At 33.3% G+C, this 21,177-nt stretch overlaps 2 protein-coding genes across 3 annotated transcripts in view; one reads left to right on the top strand and one right to left on the bottom strand.

The window, feature by feature from the left end:
• Nucleotides 1-12,011, top strand: part of LOC138325471 (protein shortage in chiasmata 1 ortholog-like) — a 25,284-nt gene extending 13,273 nt beyond the window's left edge. For both annotated transcript variants that reach the window (XM_069271154.1, XM_069271153.1), the window contains exons 17-30: nt 751-891; nt 1,236-1,387; nt 2,076-2,197; nt 3,136-3,335; nt 4,188-4,305; nt 4,845-5,063; nt 5,279-5,366; nt 5,723-5,857; nt 6,137-6,180; nt 6,833-6,935; nt 7,697-9,095; nt 9,528-9,760; nt 10,590-10,632; nt 11,018-12,011. In XM_069271154.1, coding sequence (XP_069127255.1) covers nt 751-891; nt 1,236-1,387; nt 2,076-2,197; nt 3,136-3,335; nt 4,188-4,305; nt 4,845-5,063; nt 5,279-5,366; nt 5,723-5,857; nt 6,137-6,180; nt 6,833-6,935; nt 7,697-9,095; nt 9,528-9,760; nt 10,590-10,632; nt 11,018-11,100 — 3,080 coding nt within the window. In that variant the 3' untranslated portion in view covers nt 11,101-12,011. The remainder of the gene's footprint in view (nt 1-750; nt 892-1,235; nt 1,388-2,075; nt 2,198-3,135; nt 3,336-4,187; nt 4,306-4,844; nt 5,064-5,278; nt 5,367-5,722; nt 5,858-6,136; nt 6,181-6,832; nt 6,936-7,696; nt 9,096-9,527; nt 9,761-10,589; nt 10,633-11,017) is intronic.
• LOC138325475 (ATP-dependent Clp protease proteolytic subunit-like) lies at nt 11,735-21,177 on the bottom strand. Its single transcript, XM_069271159.1, has 6 exons — nt 21,110-21,177; nt 19,635-19,793; nt 18,018-18,114; nt 17,259-17,446; nt 16,678-16,783; nt 11,735-12,148 (listed from the first exon to the last, which is right to left on the bottom strand). Exons 1-6 carry the CDS (start codon nt 21,122-21,124, stop codon nt 12,045-12,047), a joined length of 669 nt encoding a protein of 222 aa, XP_069127260.1. The 5' UTR covers nt 21,125-21,177; the 3' UTR covers nt 11,735-12,044.

The raw sequence follows: 21,177 nt of genomic DNA, 5'->3' as shown, positions 1-21,177 counted from the left end.
TTATATTGGTTGACAACATGGAAAGAAATTTGCACAGCAAATGAAGGTGATACATTTCACATATTTGTACTTGAAGACGTTCTGTATATATGAAGGTAATTTAATACAGACTATAAAGTACAAGTCTTATAGTTTGTGACCTTTCGCTATTTTTTTTTTACTTCTATTAATAGCCAGATTATAATGTGAGGACACCCCTATTGGAGTTGCTAAAAGGTTAAGTCCTCTTAAAATGTAACAAAATTCGTTGACATACCAGTTAAAAGGATATAGTACATTGGAGGATAGCTCAACTTTTACAAATTAAAGATGTTCCCCATTGCAATGTGAGCGTGCATAATCTTGAATTTACATACATTTAAAAAAAATTAATGTGTATGTTTGAAATGGTAATATTATAGACGTTCAGAAATTTTTGTTTAGTGAATGAAAATCGTTTTGGTTAAGGAATAATGATTTATGTTTCAAGTCATGTCAAAGTGTAAGGTCATACTTTAATTTGATAAAAACGAGTTTTTTTAATGGTTGTCTGAAGCAATGTTGTTAAACTCAGCCAATTTAGAACCTATGATTATGGCTAATATTTTAAAACAGGTGCGTTTTTTTAATGGTTGTCTGAAGCAATGTTGTTAAACTCAGCCAATTTAGAACCTATTATTATGGCTAATATTAAAAAACAGGTGCATGGCATTTGAAAGATTTGATAATTCTGAATTAATAAGGTTATAAAATCATCTGTATCTAATCCAGGTGCTGCTTGTGATCTGTACAAGGCAACTATAGCTTTACATATACTTTGTGGGGCAAGAGATATCCTTATTTACTGCTGCTTTGAATCTGCTCTGGCTCACATCAAGTCCATGCAGGAAAAGTACCAGTCAGTATTAAAAAGTAAGAAAAATCTATCTTCAAAATATTTTAGAATACTATTAGATATTCAATTGTTACTCGAAAGTATAGTTTGATGTAATATCAAAGATTTTCTTGACTGAATATGCTTAAATACAGAATGAAAACAAAATACATAAAGGATCAAATGAAGTGGCTTTTTCATATGAGATTTTATGAAACTAGTCTCGTGAGCCTTGAGTTAAAACAAATCAAAATTCAAACTTTAAGATCATAAATTATCTTTTTAATATTCATCTTCAGTAATTGGTCAAATTACAATTTTACAATATTAACAGTTTGCACCATCAAGACATAATAAACTTAATTGTAAATTTATAATTCAGATTGCTTTGACAGTATGATGAGAGAACTTACCCAACTCAAATGCAATTTTAACCAGAGAAGATTATTTCATCCTAAATTAGTCTCATTGTATCGACATATTGATGAAAGGCTACAGAAGTCGGCCCAAAACAAAGATGAAACAAAAGAAAAGGTAATTTGGAATTAATTTTAAATGGCCTTCAGGATGTTTCATATAATAAAGAACTATATGCATCTAGCTAAGAATGTATAAATCTAATTTAAAACATCCTTAAGCAAAGAAATTCGATGACTATGCACATTGCAAATGAAATTTGACCTGTGATCCTGATTACATTATGTAAATATGATTAAAATGTAAGCGTAATATAATCAACGTTTTTGTAATACACTTTCTACACTCATATGTCGCTCATTTTTAAAGTAAGGCCAAACACAAGTCTAAAATGTTTACAACCTTGGAAATTGTATATAAATCACTGCGATAAAAGTGGGTCACTGTCAATGACGTTATATAAATGTACATTATGTATAGAAATAATAATCATTATCTTAAACAAGTATAAGGGATTATTCCGTGTTTAATTGTTACTTATAAAGTTTCTGTTTAATTACGAAAATGATATGGTTTTATGAAAGACTTATTTTTCATTAATATACTGGTATTGCTCTGATTGCATTATCAATGTAGTGAACCCTTATTTTCCCAACAATCCCAAACTAAATGAGACTGACAACAATACTACTCTGTTACAGTAAGAAAAAAAAAGGATGTGACGAATCAGGCTATAGTATACGCTTTAGCAGAAGTTTGTTTAATGTTAAGAAGTGATATCTCTATTGATTTATTTTAAAATCAGATTTTGATAGTGATTGGACAAGACCGTTTGAGTCTTAAGAGTTGTCTCAGAGACTTTGTACGAGGTGGGTCTACTACAAAGGCAGATCTTCTCAGTGATTTGTCAGGGGACTTGACACAAAGGTATGACATTCGTTAATTTATTTGTTAATGTAAGTTAAACTGCAGAATTTCTATTGGTACATACATGCTGAATGCTTAGCCATAATACATTATATAACATGTATATATAACTAAGTATATAATATGATCTCGTTCAGATTGTACCGTAAATTGGGATATTTTGCCGTCGGGAAAAATTGGCGTTTTTTCTGTCAAAATAAGGTGGATAAATTTTGGTGCCTTTGAATTTGGCGATTCGCTGTGCTATGCTAAATTTTGACGCAGAACTTGATTTGATCAAAAGAAAATAACCTGAAGATTAACTTTGTCTATATCCAGCAACAATGAAAAACTGACACGATAAGTTTTGAAGCCTTACCAATACAAAGACAACCCTTTTAAATATTTGTCCTCAATAGAAACGATTATTAGTCACACATCTACGTGTTTACATGTACATGAAAGAAAGACTCACACAGGTAACGTTGTTTTTTTTCTGGTTGACAACACATACCCGAAGTGTATGTTTATGTAACGTTATCGAGTAATTTACCCGAGAATACGTGTTCACATACCTAATAAATGGCATGTAGATGTATTGATCGTCATAATCATATACAAACAAATACAGGCAAATTTTGGTGTGTTAAATTTTGGCGCTTTTGTGTAAAACGCCAAATAAGCACATCCAAAATATCCAAATTTACGGTATTTCTTAATTCAGCTCACTGCTTAATAAAATCTATAATATATTTGTGAGTTTCTGAAAGAACCAACGTTTGTTCTCAAACGCATTACATATATGCACCATAATTATGAAAACCTGAATAATGTTTAAAACAACTATTCAAGATCTAAGGTTTAACACATATTGCTCTAACAAATGTGTTTGTTATATTTTATGTTTAAGTAAATTGATGTGTAAAATCATTTACCTTTTCTGACTGTTTTGCCGACAGACTTGAATCAGTGACATGTCTAATAGCAAACGGAGCAGAACTATTTGATGAGTTTCCTTGGTCCCAGTTCACTGTCGTGATAGACTACAATGACTCAGCTGGTGATGACACTAAGTTACATGATATTTGTAAAGGATTCAGCATACCTCTCATTTCCTTAAATGGTAAAACCAACCACGACTCTGCAAACAGTAAGACAGGTAATTATGTATATAAATGTCGTGAGATTACAAAACTGATATTTTTGTGTTTAAAAGATAATGTTCCATCTGTCAAAATGTTAATATATTTTTTTTATTTGAGGTACAGTTTTTTTTAGAATTGTTCCAGTTTATCAAAAGCTCAGTCTCCATAATACGCCGATTCCGGGATACAAGGAACTCTTCTGGGTAGGAGGTAGAAAACGTTGATTTGGTCATGTGACCGCCAAAAATTTAGGGCACATTTTTCCGTCATGGCGGTGACATTTATAGGCAGAGAATATCAATGTCCGGGTAAAGGTCAAAGTCGGTGATACTTGCTCGATAACGGAACTAAGATAAACTGTTATGTTTTGTGTTTCTTATTTGTTATTGAGTTTTGGAAAAATGCACCCAGGTAAGTTATACAATAAGTGTGAGTGAGACGTCAGCAACCGTTGATTTTCAACTGCTTGGCGACAGCTCCATTTGATGCGGTAATTTACATGTCATTTCCTTATTAAGTGTCCAAATTTAATTTTCGTGCATATTTGGATTAAATTTAATACAATTTGTTCTGATAATTAATATTAAATGTTCCGTCATGATATGTAATTTTCCACCCGTGTACAATCATTACATATGCTGCCATTTTGTTTCAAATGTGCCCAAATTAAGTCATGTGGTGATGAAAGTCACATGACTAAACTGACTGAATGTTGTATCCCGGAATCGGCGTATTTGCTTGGTATTTCAAATTTATAGAAGATTTTCAGTGTAATATTGGTGCTTCTGTACATTTTAAGATAAAACTCTTCTTTATCAAACATCATGTGAACCATGTACTTTAGATTATAATCTTGGTTGATTCAGGTACGAGCACAGAAGTTGGTATGGCAACCCAAAACATGGATACAGTTACAGCACTGACTATTATTGGATCAAGATATCTTACCTCCCAACCGGAGTTGTTGCAGCTGCTGGAAACTAGGTAGGTTAACCCAAGTTGTTTGCATTACATACCTGGCAAGAACGTCATCCTCGGAAATAAATGCTTAATGTTTGTTTTCAAGACATCTAAAATAGGAAAAACTGATCCAGATCATATTCAAGTTTCAATAAAAGTTAACACATCAATCACAATTAATGAAAAAGCACTTATTAGCAAAACAAAATTTATTTAATCAGATAAAAAATGTTATTTTCCATCACAGTCACTGCTCTAGAACGTTCTGCTTCCCTTTTATTATTCTTTGTCGTTTAAGGATACATTTGTTTTATGTTTTATCATATTTCAGCTGTCATTTTCATTAGGGCGTTTTGTTACCCTAGTGTTATCCCTAGTCGTTTAAGGATATATACATGTGCTTTATGAAATATCATATTACAGCTGTCGTTTTCAAAAGGTAATGTCTGAAGTCATTGTTTGGATAATTTTTGGATCATAAAAAAAACATGGAAAAGAGCCATTCATGTAGTTGGAAATGGAAATTTGATGTGTGTATATATAACTATGCTTTGATATTACAGACATAACCTGACGATCATGGAGCGTGACTATGACCAGATTAAGAGTATTGACGAGATGTATTTCGCTGACTTGGTGATAGATGAAAGAACCTGTGTGGTTGTCCAATCTGTACACGATATGGCAGAAGTTTGGCAGTACGAGCTCTTCAACTCCAAGATACTAACATTAAGTCTCAAGTTCACAACTTGCTGGATAATATTCTATCACAGCCAGAAAAGGTGAATAATTTATAAAAAAAAACATTTTTGTAGAAACAACAAATGAACAAACAGTTGATATGCTTGGTTATTAATATTCTCAAAATTATTTTGATAAATAAGTACATGTAATTGTAATACTTTTGCTGTTTTTTAAATAAAATTTATTGAAATTGAAATTGTTATATACTTCGTAGTTGTTTCTTGAGACAAATTAAGTTTTATTTTCTATCCAGCAAAATGCAGAACTCCTGTGTGAAGAATATAAACAGATTTCGGGCAACTGTTGAAAATCTTGACGGAAAGCGGGACTTCTTTATCAAAGTAAATTGCTTTCCTTATCCTTGTAATATCAAAATGAAACTTATCATTTGAAAAAAATACATAAGATCTTGTATATTTAATAAGCATGCAATTTTCCCCTAAATGTATTGAACTTTATAAACAAAAAGCAAATTGAATTGAAAATTATCGTTTTTTGAGTTTTTGTATGAACATTTATGTAAGAAAGTGTTAATGAAAACTTTTAAATCAAGTTATTTAAAACAAAAAAAAGAGAAAGTCATAATAATTTTTAAATAATTGATGACGACTTCATTATTTAGGTATTTTTTTAACATTTAGATAAATACCTTTTATTGATCAAATACCAACAAAGTAATCTCACTCTTTTGTTGAAGACGTTCATCACAAATAGTGCCAGTGAGGCTGCCATGTTTGTCAGACAAGTCTGTGATACCAGTGAGAAAATGTCTGCTGTCTGGAAAGATGGAAGCTGGAGAAAGAGGGCATGGTTAACAGAGGAATGCAGCGAGGTATATTATTATTGAACGTAGGCTTTTCTTTATTGATATTTACATACCATGTAATAAATGCACACCTCCTACGTGTACACGTACCTTAATTCACTTAGATAAAAATAAAGGTCTTAAAATTAGTTTATTTAAACAACATTCAATATTAAGTCATATTCTTGACGTATCTTGTAATTTTTTTAATAAAATTAATTGGAAAATGTTACCGTTTGAGCTATAAAGATATTATATTTTCAGTATTTGAAATTTATATATTTTATAGTATTTTGCTATTTACAGGAAGAAAAAACACTGTTGTCTTTTCCGTGTTTTAATTCCTTTAGGTAGGGTTCCTTTATTTGTCTGTGTGTTTGCTGTTTCTTTGGGAGTACATATATTTAATCTCTTTTAGTTTAATGTTTAGTTTTTTCAATGGCAATTTTGATTTCTTGGACAGAACATTTTGCATATATCGCATGTTTATGTGATTTAGAAAGGTGCCATAGTAGATGTGTGTGGCAGCATGCTTCAGTTAGGTACATTTTACCAATAGATAATAAATATAATACTCACAGTATATGTAACCACTTTGCTCATACTTTTATAGCTACATGAACATATATTTGTTTAACTAACACACTTTTCCTGATAGCTCTCATCCAATACTGCAAATGTTCTGTTTTATGTGCTTTTTGTGACATTTTGTAATATTCCAAGTTGTTGTTTAAATTTTGTCATATGTGTATTTTTGAGGATAACTAATGATCCGGATTTGCTGGAAAAAACCTATATGAGTGTACATCTATCAAACCTTATAAATCCACAAAAGTGTAATAAATATTTTAAGGATAACTGATGATACACAATTGCTGAAAGCTGTGAAAGAATAGAAAATATTTAAACGGAAAATTAACGTTCACAATGCTATCAAATCATTCCACAAAATTTCAGTTAAAGATTACAGTTTATACATTCACTTTTGTTCAACTTTTATAGTGCTCAACTTGTCCTACAGAAAATGTCGGTAGCTAAACTCTGTAGTAGTTCTTATAGCGAACTATCTCTCCTGTTACCATGGATGCCACAAAAATTCCTCAAGGTCAGTTGGATTTCTTTATAACAAGAGTATTTTGAATTTGTGATATATTTTAGATTACCTTCAATTCACGTGTCTGATCTGCAAGCATGTAAAATTTGTGGTAAATCTGTAAAATAAAACAATACAACCTAAAACAGCTAAAACAGAATTTTTAGAGAGTTTGTTTCATTGGTCATGATATATACATGTATTTGTGCGAATAATTATTATTTGGACTCTAAGTTCACAAGTAATTCACATTTTTATTCTGTGATTATACTTATATTCACAATGCAACAAGCTGACGTCTCTTTCCAATTTCACTTTAAATTTTACATTGCACTTAACCTTTGTTGGATTGCTCCATCAATAAATGTTACTCTAGCTTACTCATCTACATCATGGAACATCCATAGTGCCGTGCCTTTTGTTTTGTTAATCTTTTAAAGTTGAGTCTCATGGATATACAATCATTGATAAATTACATTGATATCATTAAATTAGAAGTTAGGTCTATAATTATCATTTATAAGTTAAATCCTCGTGAAATAAAAACATATTAGACTAAGTGGGACAATATTGTAAATTGAAATTACCTGCTGCTTTATTTGAAATCGTTTTTCATTTTATTGATTTACATGCATGAATATTTATTCCAATAAAGTGTTGCCCAGGTATTGGTTCTAAATGTATATAAATGTGTCCATACAAAAACTCTTTGAAATATTTCAGATTGCTTCTATACATAGCATACTTACGCTAGGTTTATCTTCAATTTGCAGTCATTCTTGGATATGGTAAGTAGTGAAAAAGGCAAAGAATTGTCTCAGGAGCCCTTTGACAGGTCACAACCGGTCGATGACTCTCCCTCACTGTTGGAGGATTATGATAACTTCACAATCCAGCAGAGTCCAACCTTGCAAAGAAAGACTTCTGGTAGCAAACTGGAATGCGAACTTTTGGCCATGGACAAATTTACTGAATCAAACAGTTTTGGAAGAAAATGTCCCGGTCAGTGCAATCAGTTTATTGATATTAAACACCAAGAAGTATTTGACTCTGATCAAAATAATTCAATAGCCATGCCAGGTGTGAGATACATGTATCCTTCAGCTGGTGAAGTATTGGATAAACTGGAGGAGGCACAGTTTGGAACAGATACACAGGACAGTCAAGATATTTTGTCTCTGAATGGGTCTCAACCATCTGTAAAGTTAAATGAGTTCCAGAGGGCTGAACTAGAGGGACAAAATGCAATCGCCAGTAAAAAGTATACAGGTGCATGGAACATTTACAATGAAATGCAACAAGACGGAATTGGAGGAGAAAGCTATAGAAAACACCAAGAGAATGTTCATAGTCATTATGAAGAAGTTCATCAGAAAGAAAATCAATTCTGTTCAGAATTGCCTGTGCAGGAATATCAAAAGACAAATGTCCAAAAAAATATGAAACTGGGCAATCCACAATTTGATTCGACAGTTGTAGAATATGATTTTGAAAAAGCTGTCAATTTAGAGGTTGCTAGACGTTTAAAAGCACAGCAGTTCAATTCATTCGGAATGAATTCAGTCGATGCGAACATGAAGAATTCATATGATGAAGTAAAGGACAAAACAGCTTACGAAGACGAAGATTATTCGGACAGACACAATACTCAGTTGCAAGACCATAACAGTGTGAGTGATCAAACCTCGTCTGCCTATTTTGAAAGGAAAAATAATCATTACAAATCAGAAAATTTTAGAGGTATTGGAAAGGAGAATTCCCTAAAGGAAAGTTATCGTTCAGTATCAGACTTTGAGTTTCAAAAGCAACACCCAATGAACACACAGAGGAATAATCAGATTGTGGCCGGATGGAGGCAAGAAGATAGAATACAGCCTCAAGAGGATCAGAGTTCAGATATAGCCAACAATATGTATAGACAACCACGTAGAGAAAATCATTTAGATTGTAGACTCGGTCTTCGGGAAATCAGATTTGATCGGAATGAAGCAAGAAGGCCTCCACAAGGTCACAGGTCATTTGCGGGTGACCTAACACTGATCACCCAGAATATACTTCAGAAAGCTACAAGTTCTGAACTTCCTAGAAAAAGTCCTTTGGTATGGCCACCTCCACGTAGAGTAAGCATCGGTCTGGCACCTCCACGACCACGAGAGGATAGTACATCAAAAGGTTTAAAAGTCATTTTTATTAAAGACTCTCTATGCTCAATTTTTATGTTAAATATCTATCTAAAAGCTTGTCATATACATTTCCCGCTATGGAAAAATACCTTTTTCACAGTGCCTGGTCCAAATTATTCTCCTTCCGTTGATGTGTCGGTGTTTTCTGAGACCATGGAAATTTAGTTAAAATACCAAATTACTGTTTCTTATTTCCAGGCTAAAACTCCAAAACCGTTCAACGCAGCTCCTTGAAACTTTCTGTATACATCAGACAAGCGCCTTAGTTGTGTCTTTTGCTATTGTGGACATTACAATTTTTTTTAGATTTATTTTCTGTTACCATGGAAACTTAAAATAAAAAAATACCGCCAATTAAATATTGTTTACTGTAAATACGAGTGTTCATGTTTGCATATTGTAAACCGTTTCTACTTTATAGATAGTAATCAGCAAATGCAAACCCCAGTACAGAATTATCCCGATGTAACGAGGTTCACGCCACAGAGGACCAACGTCCAGTCTTGTTATGATGGACAGAGACACCAAAGGAATGAGAAGTATGAGAAGCATACGTACACACCTCAACCGTGGGATGGTCATTCATCTCTCTGGTCATCTTACGATTCCCCTCCAATGGACCTGGATAGATCTCCTGATAACGAATCAAACAAGGTATACATGTGTGATAACGAATCAAACAAGGTATACATGTGGTTGTCGCCAGTTGTTTTTTTGTGTCGCCTGTAATGCAAGGGCGACACTTAATTAGGTATCGGCGTCGGCGTCCGGGAAACGGTTTCCGTGCGATAACTTAAGTATTTATTGTCCGATTTCAACCAAATTTGGTGCATTGCTTTATATTAATGAGATCTCAAATGGGTTCAATAATGGTCAAAATCCGTCAATATTTGCAAGAGTTACGGGACTTTAATTAGTCAAAACAAATAAATCCATGGTTTGCGCTCGATAACTTTAGTATTTAATGTCCAATTTCAACCAAATTTGGTATATTGCTTTATATCAATGAGATTTTAGATGGGTTCAATACCGGTCAAAATCCTTCAATATTTGCAAGAGTTACGGGACTTGATAAATTCACCTAAATATTAACAATATTTCCAACTGTAAATAACTATTTTTGTGATGCTGTGCAGGCGACACACCCACTTCCGTGGAATTCTTGTTTGGTTAGGTTTGTCCTACCACACCACAACTCATTACTAGAACAATACTCTAGATAATATGAGGCAATGTGTGATATTAAAAACTTTTGACTGTCATTTTGACTTTTTGGCCTTCATCCAAACAAATAATTTTCAAATCATATACTTATAATTACTGTATCACTGGAAATTATACCTTCATGGTCTATATGTGAAAGCAATGTGTCTTAAAACAAATAAGATTTGAAATTTGCTGCAGTTAGTGATGCTTGTAGTTTACAAGAAAATTTGGTCACAAACAATCGGATATGAAATGCTTTTCATTTGTCTCTTTGCAGGCCTACTATGCTTTAAAACAGTCGGACGAAAGACCTCGTAAGGGTAATTATATAGTTCTGAATATTGAGTTGAGTCAACAATGCGATTCCATTATTTCTCCCGTTGTCTATGTGAGCTGCATGAACTTCCAGACAATGTATACTTTTAAATCAACATGAATGTATCTTCTTTTAGAAGTGTGACTTCTTGTCCATCCTCAGGTGCATGGAATCAAAATTCAAACGTACCTCCCTCTAGAGGACACTTGCTTGGAAATAAATCTTTAAGCTATAATAAATTTTAATGGCTATAAAAATATAAATCACAATAACAAGTGAGGAACAATAATTTGGTAATTATAATCAAATACAGAACTTTTATATCAGGTTTCAACGAAGGGGCTGTATTATTTTCTCATTGTTATGTTTGATTTATATCTTATCTACAGAAGTAAACCAGAAGCAATTATCGTACAGACGTGTTCCGGGATCTAAAGGAGGCCAGACGAAACTAGTGTTCAAAGGGAAGTAATCCTTAGTTAGGACATGACAAACCAAAAACTGTGTTTTGACTTTGTACTCCAGTCCAAAATGAGTTCCAAATACCGTGGACTCATCAGTATGTGTTTCAATAATAACTTAATTGTGTGATGGAATTGTTCCATATAATTGTTGATCTTATTTATTAAAGGAATTGTTATATTGCCCAGAAAGCTTAAGGTGTATAATATGAAGGAAAATTGTCAGCATTTGAAAGTGTTTTGCTAATATTATCTCAGTCAGGTACTTCAAGATTACTTTGTGTCAATGACCGTCAGTAATTGAAGAAAAGCATACTATTTCAGTTCTAGATTGGCTACCAGACACAATTTTCTCAGCAGTGCTAAAATGCTAGATTATCTCCCCCTAGTTTGAAACTTAGAAACAGACAAGGATTATCGAGCAATATTTTTGTGATTATTTTATTATTCTAGAGACTTGTGGCCAGTCGATTTCAGCTCGTTAATTATACTTTTCATGGAAGATTTTAAGAAATTGATGCTAGTTTTCTATTCAAATTGATAATTTAAATAGCTTACATCTTATTAGTCACGATTTTATCATTCACATTTAGGTGGTTGTTGTTATGTATTGAATTTTTTATAGAACAATACAAAGAAAGAGCATTTTGATATTTTCAAAACCTTTTTAATCACATAACTATTTTCGTGAAAATTGATATTAGCACTCGATACATAACAATTTCTTTTTCACAAACATACATTCACACTAAATTATCAACCAAACTACAGCTAAAAGATTCCTGGCACTGTCTTGATAAAATTATTTTTGGAACACATTTGGTCACTTGCAAATGTCAATTCATTCAATTCCAAACTACAAACTTTTAAAAACATGCACCATTCTGATAACCATAGTCCATACACACATACACTATCACTATCCTGGGATCCAATCACACTTAACAGCTGTAGATTATTTGTTGGTATTCTTCTCAGGAAATTCTAATACTTTATCAATTATACCAAAGTCTTTGGCCGTCTCTGCATCCATGAATTTATGTCTTTGCATGGCGTCCTCTGAAACGTAGAATAACATAATAAGAGTAACAATGTACTGTTCTTACAATGCACAACTTTAAGCGGGAGTTAGAGAAAGAGAGAGAAGTGATTAAACAAGAGGCCCAGAGGCCCTGTATCGCTCAACTGGTTTGTAATGCCTAGGAATGTTCTGAATTCAAGTTCATTGTTTCCTTTCTGAATTCCCCTATTAGGCCCCACTCTTTCTGCTCCAGGGGGTCAAAGCCAAAATTTATACAAATTCTGTTAACCCCAAGGATGTTTCTGGGCCAAATTTGGTTAAAATCCAAGCAGAACTATATGACTATTAGCGATTTACAGAATTTACCTCTATTTCCCCTATTGGACCCCGCCCCTCCTGCCCCCAGGGGGTCAGAACCAAAATTTATACAATTTTCTGTTCTCTTTCTCCCAAGGATGTTTCTGGTCAAATTTGGTTACAATCCATGCAGAACTCTAGGACATGTAGCGTTTTATAAGATTACCTCTATTTCCCCTATTGGGCCCCGCCCCTCCTGCCCCCGGGGGGTCAGAGCATAAATTTATACAAGTTCTGTTCCCCTTCTGCCAAGGATGTTTGTGGCCAAATTTGGTTACAATCCATGCAGAACTCTAGGACAAATAGCGATTTAAAGGATTTACCTCTATTTCCCCTATTGGGCCCCACCCCTCTTGCCCCCGAGGGATCAGAGCCAAAATTCATACAAGTTCTGTTCCCCTTCCCCAAAGGATGTTTCTGGTCAAATTTGGTTACAATCCATGCAGAACTCAAGGACAGGTAGCAATTTATAAGATTACCTCTATTTCCCCTATTGGGCCCCGCCCCTCCTGCCCCCGGGGGGTCAGAGCCAAAATTTATACAAGTTCTGTTCCCCTTTTGCCAAGGATGTTTGTGGCCAAATTTGGTTACAATCCATGCAGAACTCTAGGACAAGTAGCGTTTTATAGGATTTACCTCTATTACTTATTGGGCCCCGCCCCTCCTGCCCCCAGGGGGTCAGAGCCAAAATTTATACATGTTCTGTTCCCCTTCCACTAAGGATGTTTGTGGCCAAATTTGGTTACAATCCATGCAGAACTCTAGGACAAGTAGCGTTTTATAGGATTTACCTTTTATTTTCCCTATTGGGCCCCGCCCCTCCTGCCCCCGGGGGGTCAGAGCCAAAATTTATACAAGTTCTGTTCCCCTTCTCCCAAGGATGTTTGTGGCCAAATTTGGTTACAATCCATGCAGAACTCTAGGACAAGTAGCGTTTTATAGGATTTACCTTTATTTTCCCTATTGGGCCCCGCCCCTCATGCCCCCGTGGGGTCAGCGCCAAAATTTATACAAGTTCTGTTCCCCTTCTCCCAAGGATGTTTGTGGCCTCCTTGATTAATTGCAGAGCTAGCATTATGATGTAAAACTTTTATCCAATTTCTTAAACTATTTCCAAAATTAAAGTATATTAGAGTTTTATCAATAAATTTCCAGGAAACGGAGTCAAAAGCTTTTTCGAAATCAATTATTAACAACATTCCAGGGATATCATATTCCTCAGTGTATTGCATAATGTCATAAATTAATCTTGTATTTTCTCCTAAATATCGTCCAGAAATAAAACCTGTCTGGTCTGAATTCAAAATTTTACCCAAAATATTTTTAATCCTGTTAGCTATTGTCCCAGAAGCTATTTTATATACAATTAATATGCAATTAATCAAGGAGGTAATTTGTCTTCATTTTTTAATATTATGCGCGGTTGTCGTCAAGGCGATCCAATCGCTCCTTATATTTTTATCATCTGTGCGGAAGTCTTAGCTATTCGTATTAGAAATAACAGAAACATTGTTGGTATAAATATAGAAAATTGTAGTATTTTAAATTCTCAATATGCTGATGACACTTCTCTAATACTTGATGGATCTGAAAACTCTTTGAAGGCAGCTGTTACAGAATTAAATATTTATGCCAAAATTTCAGGACTTAAAATAAATACAGGAAAATCACAGGTTATTTGGATAGGCAGTAAAAAGTAAAAAGTATAGTAATGATACACTTATTCCGAGCTTGAACTTACAATGGGGAGTTACTAAATTTACACTTCTTGGTATTGACTTTCATGTTGATCTTCATAAAATACCAAAAATGAACTTTGATAAAAAATTATGTAAACTAAAAAATTTAATACAAACATGGAACAAAAGGAAAATATCTCCTATTGGTAGAGTGTGTATCATAAAATCTCTCTTAATTTCTCAGTTAAATCATCTTTTTATTTCACTTCCAAATCCAGGTGAAAATTTTGTAAAACATCTTAACACAGTTCTTTTTATTTTCTTTGGAATAGCAACTCAGATAAAGTTAAGCGAGATGTAGTTATCCAAAATTATATAGATGGAGGTTTGAAAATGATTCATCTTTCATCGTTTATAGACTCGTTAAAGATAGGGTGGATAAGAAGAATTTTTAGATCAAATGGTAAATGGCAAATGATTCTAAAAACTAAAGTAAACATTCTTTATCTGGCAAACTGTGGAAGTGAATATCTGAATAAAATTTTATCTAATTGTAAGAATGATTTTTGGAAGGATGTATTTACAGCATGGTTCAAACTAAGAATAAAGGATAATCAATTAGAAGCGGAAAAACACTCTGTTCTTAAGACACCAATTTGGTACAATAAAAACATTACTGTTGGAAATAAAACGATTTTCTACCAATCATGGTTTAGAAAGGGAATTTCAATTATACAAGACCTGTTAAAAAGTGTTTCTCCATGTTCATTCCTTACATATGATGAATTTTGTAATAGTTATGGTGTAATAAGTAATTATCTTCAATATAATGGACTGATATCCAGCATTAAAAAGTATCTGAAGAATATAAATTTACCAAATGAAATACTATTTTATCCAATTATTCCTTTTAGTCTTGAAATTATACTGAAAAACATTTGTGGAGTCCAAGATTTTTATAGAGCACTTGTCAAAAACAATACTGTAATAACTGGTCAAGCTAAATGGGGAACCTCTTTTGACTACGATCAAGAAACATGGAAAGATATATATAATATACCCTTCATCTCTACCAATAATACTAAACTTCAGTGGCTTCAGTTCCGAATCTCCCATTATATACTAACAACTAACACTTATCTTTGTAAAATTGGTCTCTCTAATAATCCTTATTGTTTGTTATGTGCTTTAGAAAGGGAGACAATCACTCATCTATTTTGGGAATGCTCTGAAGTTCAGGATTTTTTAGCTAATTTTGAAAGTCTTTTAGATATTCTGTTTTATACCATTTGCAATTAATAAAGAAACTATGCTTTTCGGAAAATTTAATCATAACGGAATATATCAAAGAATCGATAATGAAATTGTTCTTTTTATCAAACACTATATTTATAAAACAAGATGTTTACATGGTTCTTTAAATGTGACAGCTTTTTTAAACTGTATTAAAAGATTATTATTATGTTCAAAGATATATAGCTTATAAAAAAGGAGAAAAAACTTTTAAAAAATTTACCAAAGATTGGAAAAAATGGATAAAGCTAATAGAACTCACAAATCCCTGACAGTTGCACATATCTTTTATTAAAATAGAATATATATTTATTTGTTGTCATACATACATGTGTCATGCTTGCTTTTGATCAGGATGTTGAGCAGTAATTTTTAATTCAATTGTAACTATCAAATATAGAATGACTATCTAACTCCTTGCCTCCTTCTTCTTTTTTCTTTTCTTTTTTTTCTTCTTTTTTTTCCCCTTCTTTCTTTCTTTTTCTTTCTTTACTTTTTTTTTTGTTTTAATCGTGTTTTCATTTAGTTGATTCATTATTCTTCATATAAGAATATATCTACATTTAAATATTATACTTCACGATCTCTCGTTTCTAGTTCATCCCATTATCCCTTCTTTCCTTCCCAATTCTTTGTTCTTTTTTATTTTTTTTTCTCTCCCTCCCCTCTCTCTATAAAAAAAATCAAACAATGAAATTATAATGATGAATGAAAGAATGGCAGAGTGAAAGATGTGCATGGAAGATAACTATATCAATAATTCATGAATATGTGATTGATGTAAAACTGATGTATTGTTTGACAAAAAAATAAAAAATTACAAACAAAAAAAAAACGGATGTTTGTGGCCAAATTTGGTTACAATCCATACAGAACTCTATGACTAGTAGCGATTTAAAGGAAATGTTGACGGACGGACGACGGACGGACGGACGGACGGACGGACGACGGACGGACGGACGGACGACGGACACCGCGCCATGACATAAGCTTACCGGCCCTTCGGGCCAGGTGAGCTAAAAACTTAACGGTATCTTTTATGTCATGCTACATATGACCAAAGATTTAAAGTGCAGTCTTTACAAAGATGGCACCTCAGCTAAGACTGGTTCATTTCTCAGATCATTGAGAAACAAATATATTTAGATAGTAGTGTAACGATGCATCACTGAACTTCATTTGAGGTTACATAATATTTTGTATCTAAATACATGGATAATATCTGACAAAGTACTAACCGATTTCTTCTAAACTTCTCCCTGTTTGTTTGGCATAAATATTGTTTACTTGATTTAAGATTCTGGAGATTTCTTCTGCTTGAATTTCAACATCTGATGCTTGCCCCTATAAACAGTTCAATGATAGATCTAAAATGATACTAAATTGTTAAAAACAACAAAACATCAATAGTCACAGCAACAACATGAACAATGATCATAAACAAATTTAGCTTCAGTACTTCCAAAACGTTTAGTTTCCAATCAAAATACATGTAACAGTAAATCAAATAATCCTCAATTTCCCTCTTGAGGCACAGCAACTCAACTATTATCATCAATCATAGGAGTAAACACATTTTTACTACATTTTCAAATGAGAGAGAAAAAAATAACGGTGATCAAATGAAAGAATATTATTTCGACTTTGCTACCTAAACATTGGGACTGAACACTTGATATTGGATGTGAAAAAAAAGTAGTTATTTTCAAAAATCATTATCAGGAGGGAAAAAAAGAGGATTTGATGTATCGGTAAAAACAGGTAATGAGATATATATGTAGCTACAGATACGATATACTACTAGTTGGTGAGAACTTACACTGAGTCCACTGACTGGTTGTGTGAGGGTGATTCTGGAGTGAGGGAGAGCATGTCTCATCCCTGTCGTCCCTGCAGACAGAAGTAAGGAGCCCATGTCTGTAGCCTGACCAACACACCACGTGGCTATTGGGTTACCCACAAACTGCATTGTGTCATAGATACCTAGTGTTGAAGACACCCGTCCTCCTACATGATAAAAACAGCATTTATTATCATCATTTTAATCATTACATCTCTTATAGAACGTATGCAGAGCATGGTTATATTTCTTACTTTGAAAACTGTTTTATAAAAACTAGTATGTATTTTAATCTGTAAACAGGTTGTGATACATCTGTACAAAATATAAATGATAATGGGTGAATTTTAACTCCCTCTTGATTTTCGCTTTTTGGTTTTTAGATAGGAATTTAAACTTTCTACCCACAGATGAATTCAATCTTTTGTACTGTCCATGGTACTGGTGCTACATGTATATTTTATAGGGATAGAGCTGGAGCTATGTAATTGGGCACACTGAAGAACAAAATACTATCAAGAGAATTAGGTTAACTCTACAAGTCGCCATCAAATGATCCATACATCGAAGAGTATAAAGGAAATATTCAGAAGGAAACAAATGAGGAAAACTTACAAACTTTTCCATTCGGCAAAAATATAGCAGCAGCAGCAGGGGAAATCGAGCGATTAAACTTGATAAATGTTTACTCTTTGATTTTTAATATTCCCTCTTTATGTTAGTTTGGATGCCACTTACCTGCACAATTGATGTACATGTGGATTGTTTGTTTGGTATTTGCAGCCTGTAAGTGTAGGATCTGAGCTATAACACTGCCTGCTATTTCATCGGATATCTGTAAGAACAAGGAAAATATAACTATAAAGTATTTTATTTAGGACTAAATACTTATCATCACACACAGACAAGTCATTAAATCTACAGCTATATAGCGGGGTATCAGGTATAAGCTACATTATTTGCCTGTGATAGATAAACAAACTTTATCTATACTATACACATTTCTAATTATGAAACTTCATGATGATAATCTCCCCTGTCACAGTGAAAGGAGACTAGAGATCAACCAACTTTGCTTTCTTCTGCTTCTAGAATATAACTTCTCATGGGTTACTAATTATAAATCTATTTTAATATAAGAATGTGTATAATACATAAAGTATACATGCACACATTTGCAAACAATTTAACTTAAATTTTAAGTGCCTTAAATCTGAAACACCTTTCAGTTATTGAACATCATTGTACACTAGATTATATACACATTCAAACCTGTCTATAACGACCACTGAAGGGGTGACAGAAAAACGGTCACTATAGACAGGTTTCCTTTATAGACAGGTTGGGGCTTTAGTGCAAATCAACGAGCCAGTAAATAAAACTGAATTTATATTAATGCAAAACAGACCTGCTATTGGATATGTATATATTTAATGCCATGCATTATTTAAGAAATGATATTTGTGTTCGTTTTATTTTTTTAATGTTTGGATGGGGCTTTCAAGTGCAATCGGATATTTCGATCATAACAAAATCAACTCTTTAATATATATCCCTAGTAACCAGTTTTGACGGATTAATCTCGGAACATGAAAGATCGATTTGGAGGAGTTTTCTCACAGTATATAACTTAAAAACTATTAAAATAACAATGCACGTACACATATTAACTTTCAGTAGCATTTCTACAAAGTAATGTGACCGTATTTTATTGATAAATATATATATCGAGTTACATCGGGCGAATATCCGACTGACTCAAATCGTAAAGAAATCAAACTTAAATTTATAGGGCTAATTTGAAATAAGTACAGGTTATTTCTTAGTAATAAAACAATGTTAAATATTGACAATGAATAACGGAACACATTAAATAAATCGACTATACGAGTGATCTTTTCGTGCACATGGCGTTCGCGACCAAACATAATTTCAGTCTTCGATAGGCATAAACGGTTGTTAAAACTTGCATCCTCAAGTCGGCAACCATATTTATACCTTAAATGCTACGACCGCTAGGGTTATAAACCATACAGTCCTGTATAAACAATTCATAGCTTGGGCTTCAGTAATGGCTGCCATTTGCTTTCTAAGGGAGTTAATTACCGGAAGTAGGTCAAAGGGATGCTACTAAACACACACTGTACTCGGTAGTCGAAAAGTCGATCTCGGCGACCGGTCGTTAGACAACTTTGACGGGGCTAAAATGACCGGTCGTTAGCCACATTAGACAGGTGGTCATTATGCACAGTGCCATTATATAGTAAAAATGCACGGGGAGTCTAAAAACCGGTCGTTATAGACAGACGGTCGTTATATACAGGCGGTCGTTAGAGCAGGTTTGACTGTACTCACAGGGGACATAATACAGATTATTCGTTGTTGCAGTAGGTGACTGTAGATATTGGTAACTGGCTGGTTTTCTTCCACAACATCACTATTGTAGACTTTCCTACTCTGTGTATGTTGGACAAATCTGGTTTGCATTTTCCTTGGTAATAACCTCATACATCTCTGTAAAAAAAAATTGATTATAATCAAACTTGTGGTTATATTAATTACAACAATTTATTCAAATCATTCATTATTTGGACCCAAGCTTTCGCTGGTACATATATTTTTAACATGAAGAAATATTATTTTCATTGTTACATGATGTATATACATACATTATATTTCATATGAGATAAAACCCAGAACCTCTAGATCGCTGGCATTGAGATTACATGTGCTGTTCGTAAAACATTATTTAGTCTTTGCATATCACCATTTCCTTGTGGTATTATCATTTCTGAGTGCAATTCATGCTGTTTTCTCCGAAAAGTATGACATGTTATACTCACAAACACATGGTATATATCTGGCCAAGTCATCTCCTATTCGAACTGACCACCAAGAAGTGCTACTTTACCTTAGTCTTTTCACTAATATACCCAAATACAACTGTATATAGCAATGCGTCAAGATTAGAGGCAATTTGCATACTATGAGAATTTACAGTTGTAGAAATGAAACTACTGTATTGACATTATATATCGTGCGTGCGTTTGCTGTATGGGTAGATAAATTATTCATTGGTTGAGAAGGCCAAGGGAAGTGATGCTTCTTGGTGGTAATGTTTAAATAGAATGTAAACAGTTTGAATCAGTTGACCTAGTCTGATACCAAAGAGTGTCGGTGATAAGAACGTTTTGATATGTATATTTTGCAGCAGGATCTGGCCCAACTAAAGACAGCTAGCTATCTGTCATACTGATTAATTGTGGTTACCGTGACATTTACACTATAGTACTAGTGATATAAATGTCAGTTCATATAAACAAAGCAAGACAATAGAAATAGATAGTTCACATGCACAGAAATTAAATCTAAAAATCCTGAAGCCCATTTTTGAAATAGCTTTGTAATCAGAAATCTTTTATTTGTTACATGTACACTCAAATGAGTAGGCCTAACGTTATATTTGACAGTTACTAATTTATAAAATGCAGCAGTATCTCATGTGTGGGATATATATATAATGTGCACATATTAGTTGCTAATGGGATGTTGTCAGATCTTATGAAGTAAAGAAATGTTGGTTTGTTTTGATATAAGAAAACTGTATAACAGCTGTAAACCGGTTAAACAGTGTTAAACAGTTAACAGTAAAGGGTTGACATTTTGACATTTGATTTCACCACGACACTTGACAGACAGCTGATGCATCATATTAACAAAACTTTTGTTGGTGAAGTGGAGCATGTGTTGTGTTTCTGTTAAAATTAAGAAAAACACATAATTAAAATGTTAATGATGACTCAAATAAACAACATTTGCTAAGTTCTTACCTGTAACAAAGCCATTTTCGTGTTATTTTTCCTTCAAAAGTCGCGTCGAATTCCACTTCCGGGTAAAT

The sequence above is a fragment of the Argopecten irradians genome, chromosome 6 (assembly GCF_041381155.1).
Source record: "Argopecten irradians isolate NY chromosome 6, Ai_NY, whole genome shotgun sequence".
NCBI classification, from domain to species: domain Eukaryota; kingdom Metazoa; phylum Mollusca; class Bivalvia; order Pectinida; family Pectinidae; genus Argopecten; species Argopecten irradians.
The sequence above is the reverse complement of the archived record's forward strand: the minus strand, read 5'-3'. Positions and strand labels throughout refer to the sequence as shown.

Bases quoted from the DNA above. Each gene is read 5' to 3' on its own strand.
- LOC138325475 (XM_069271159.1), bottom strand. The intron at 16,784-17,258 runs GTAAGTTCTCAC...AACTGTTTATAG, and splicing joins AACCAGTCAGTGGACTCAGT to GGGCAAGCATCAGATGTTGA. The intron at 12,149-16,677 runs GTTAGTACTTTG...TCTACGTTTCAG, and splicing joins GAGAAGTTTAGAAGAAATCG to AGGACGCCATGCAAAGACAT.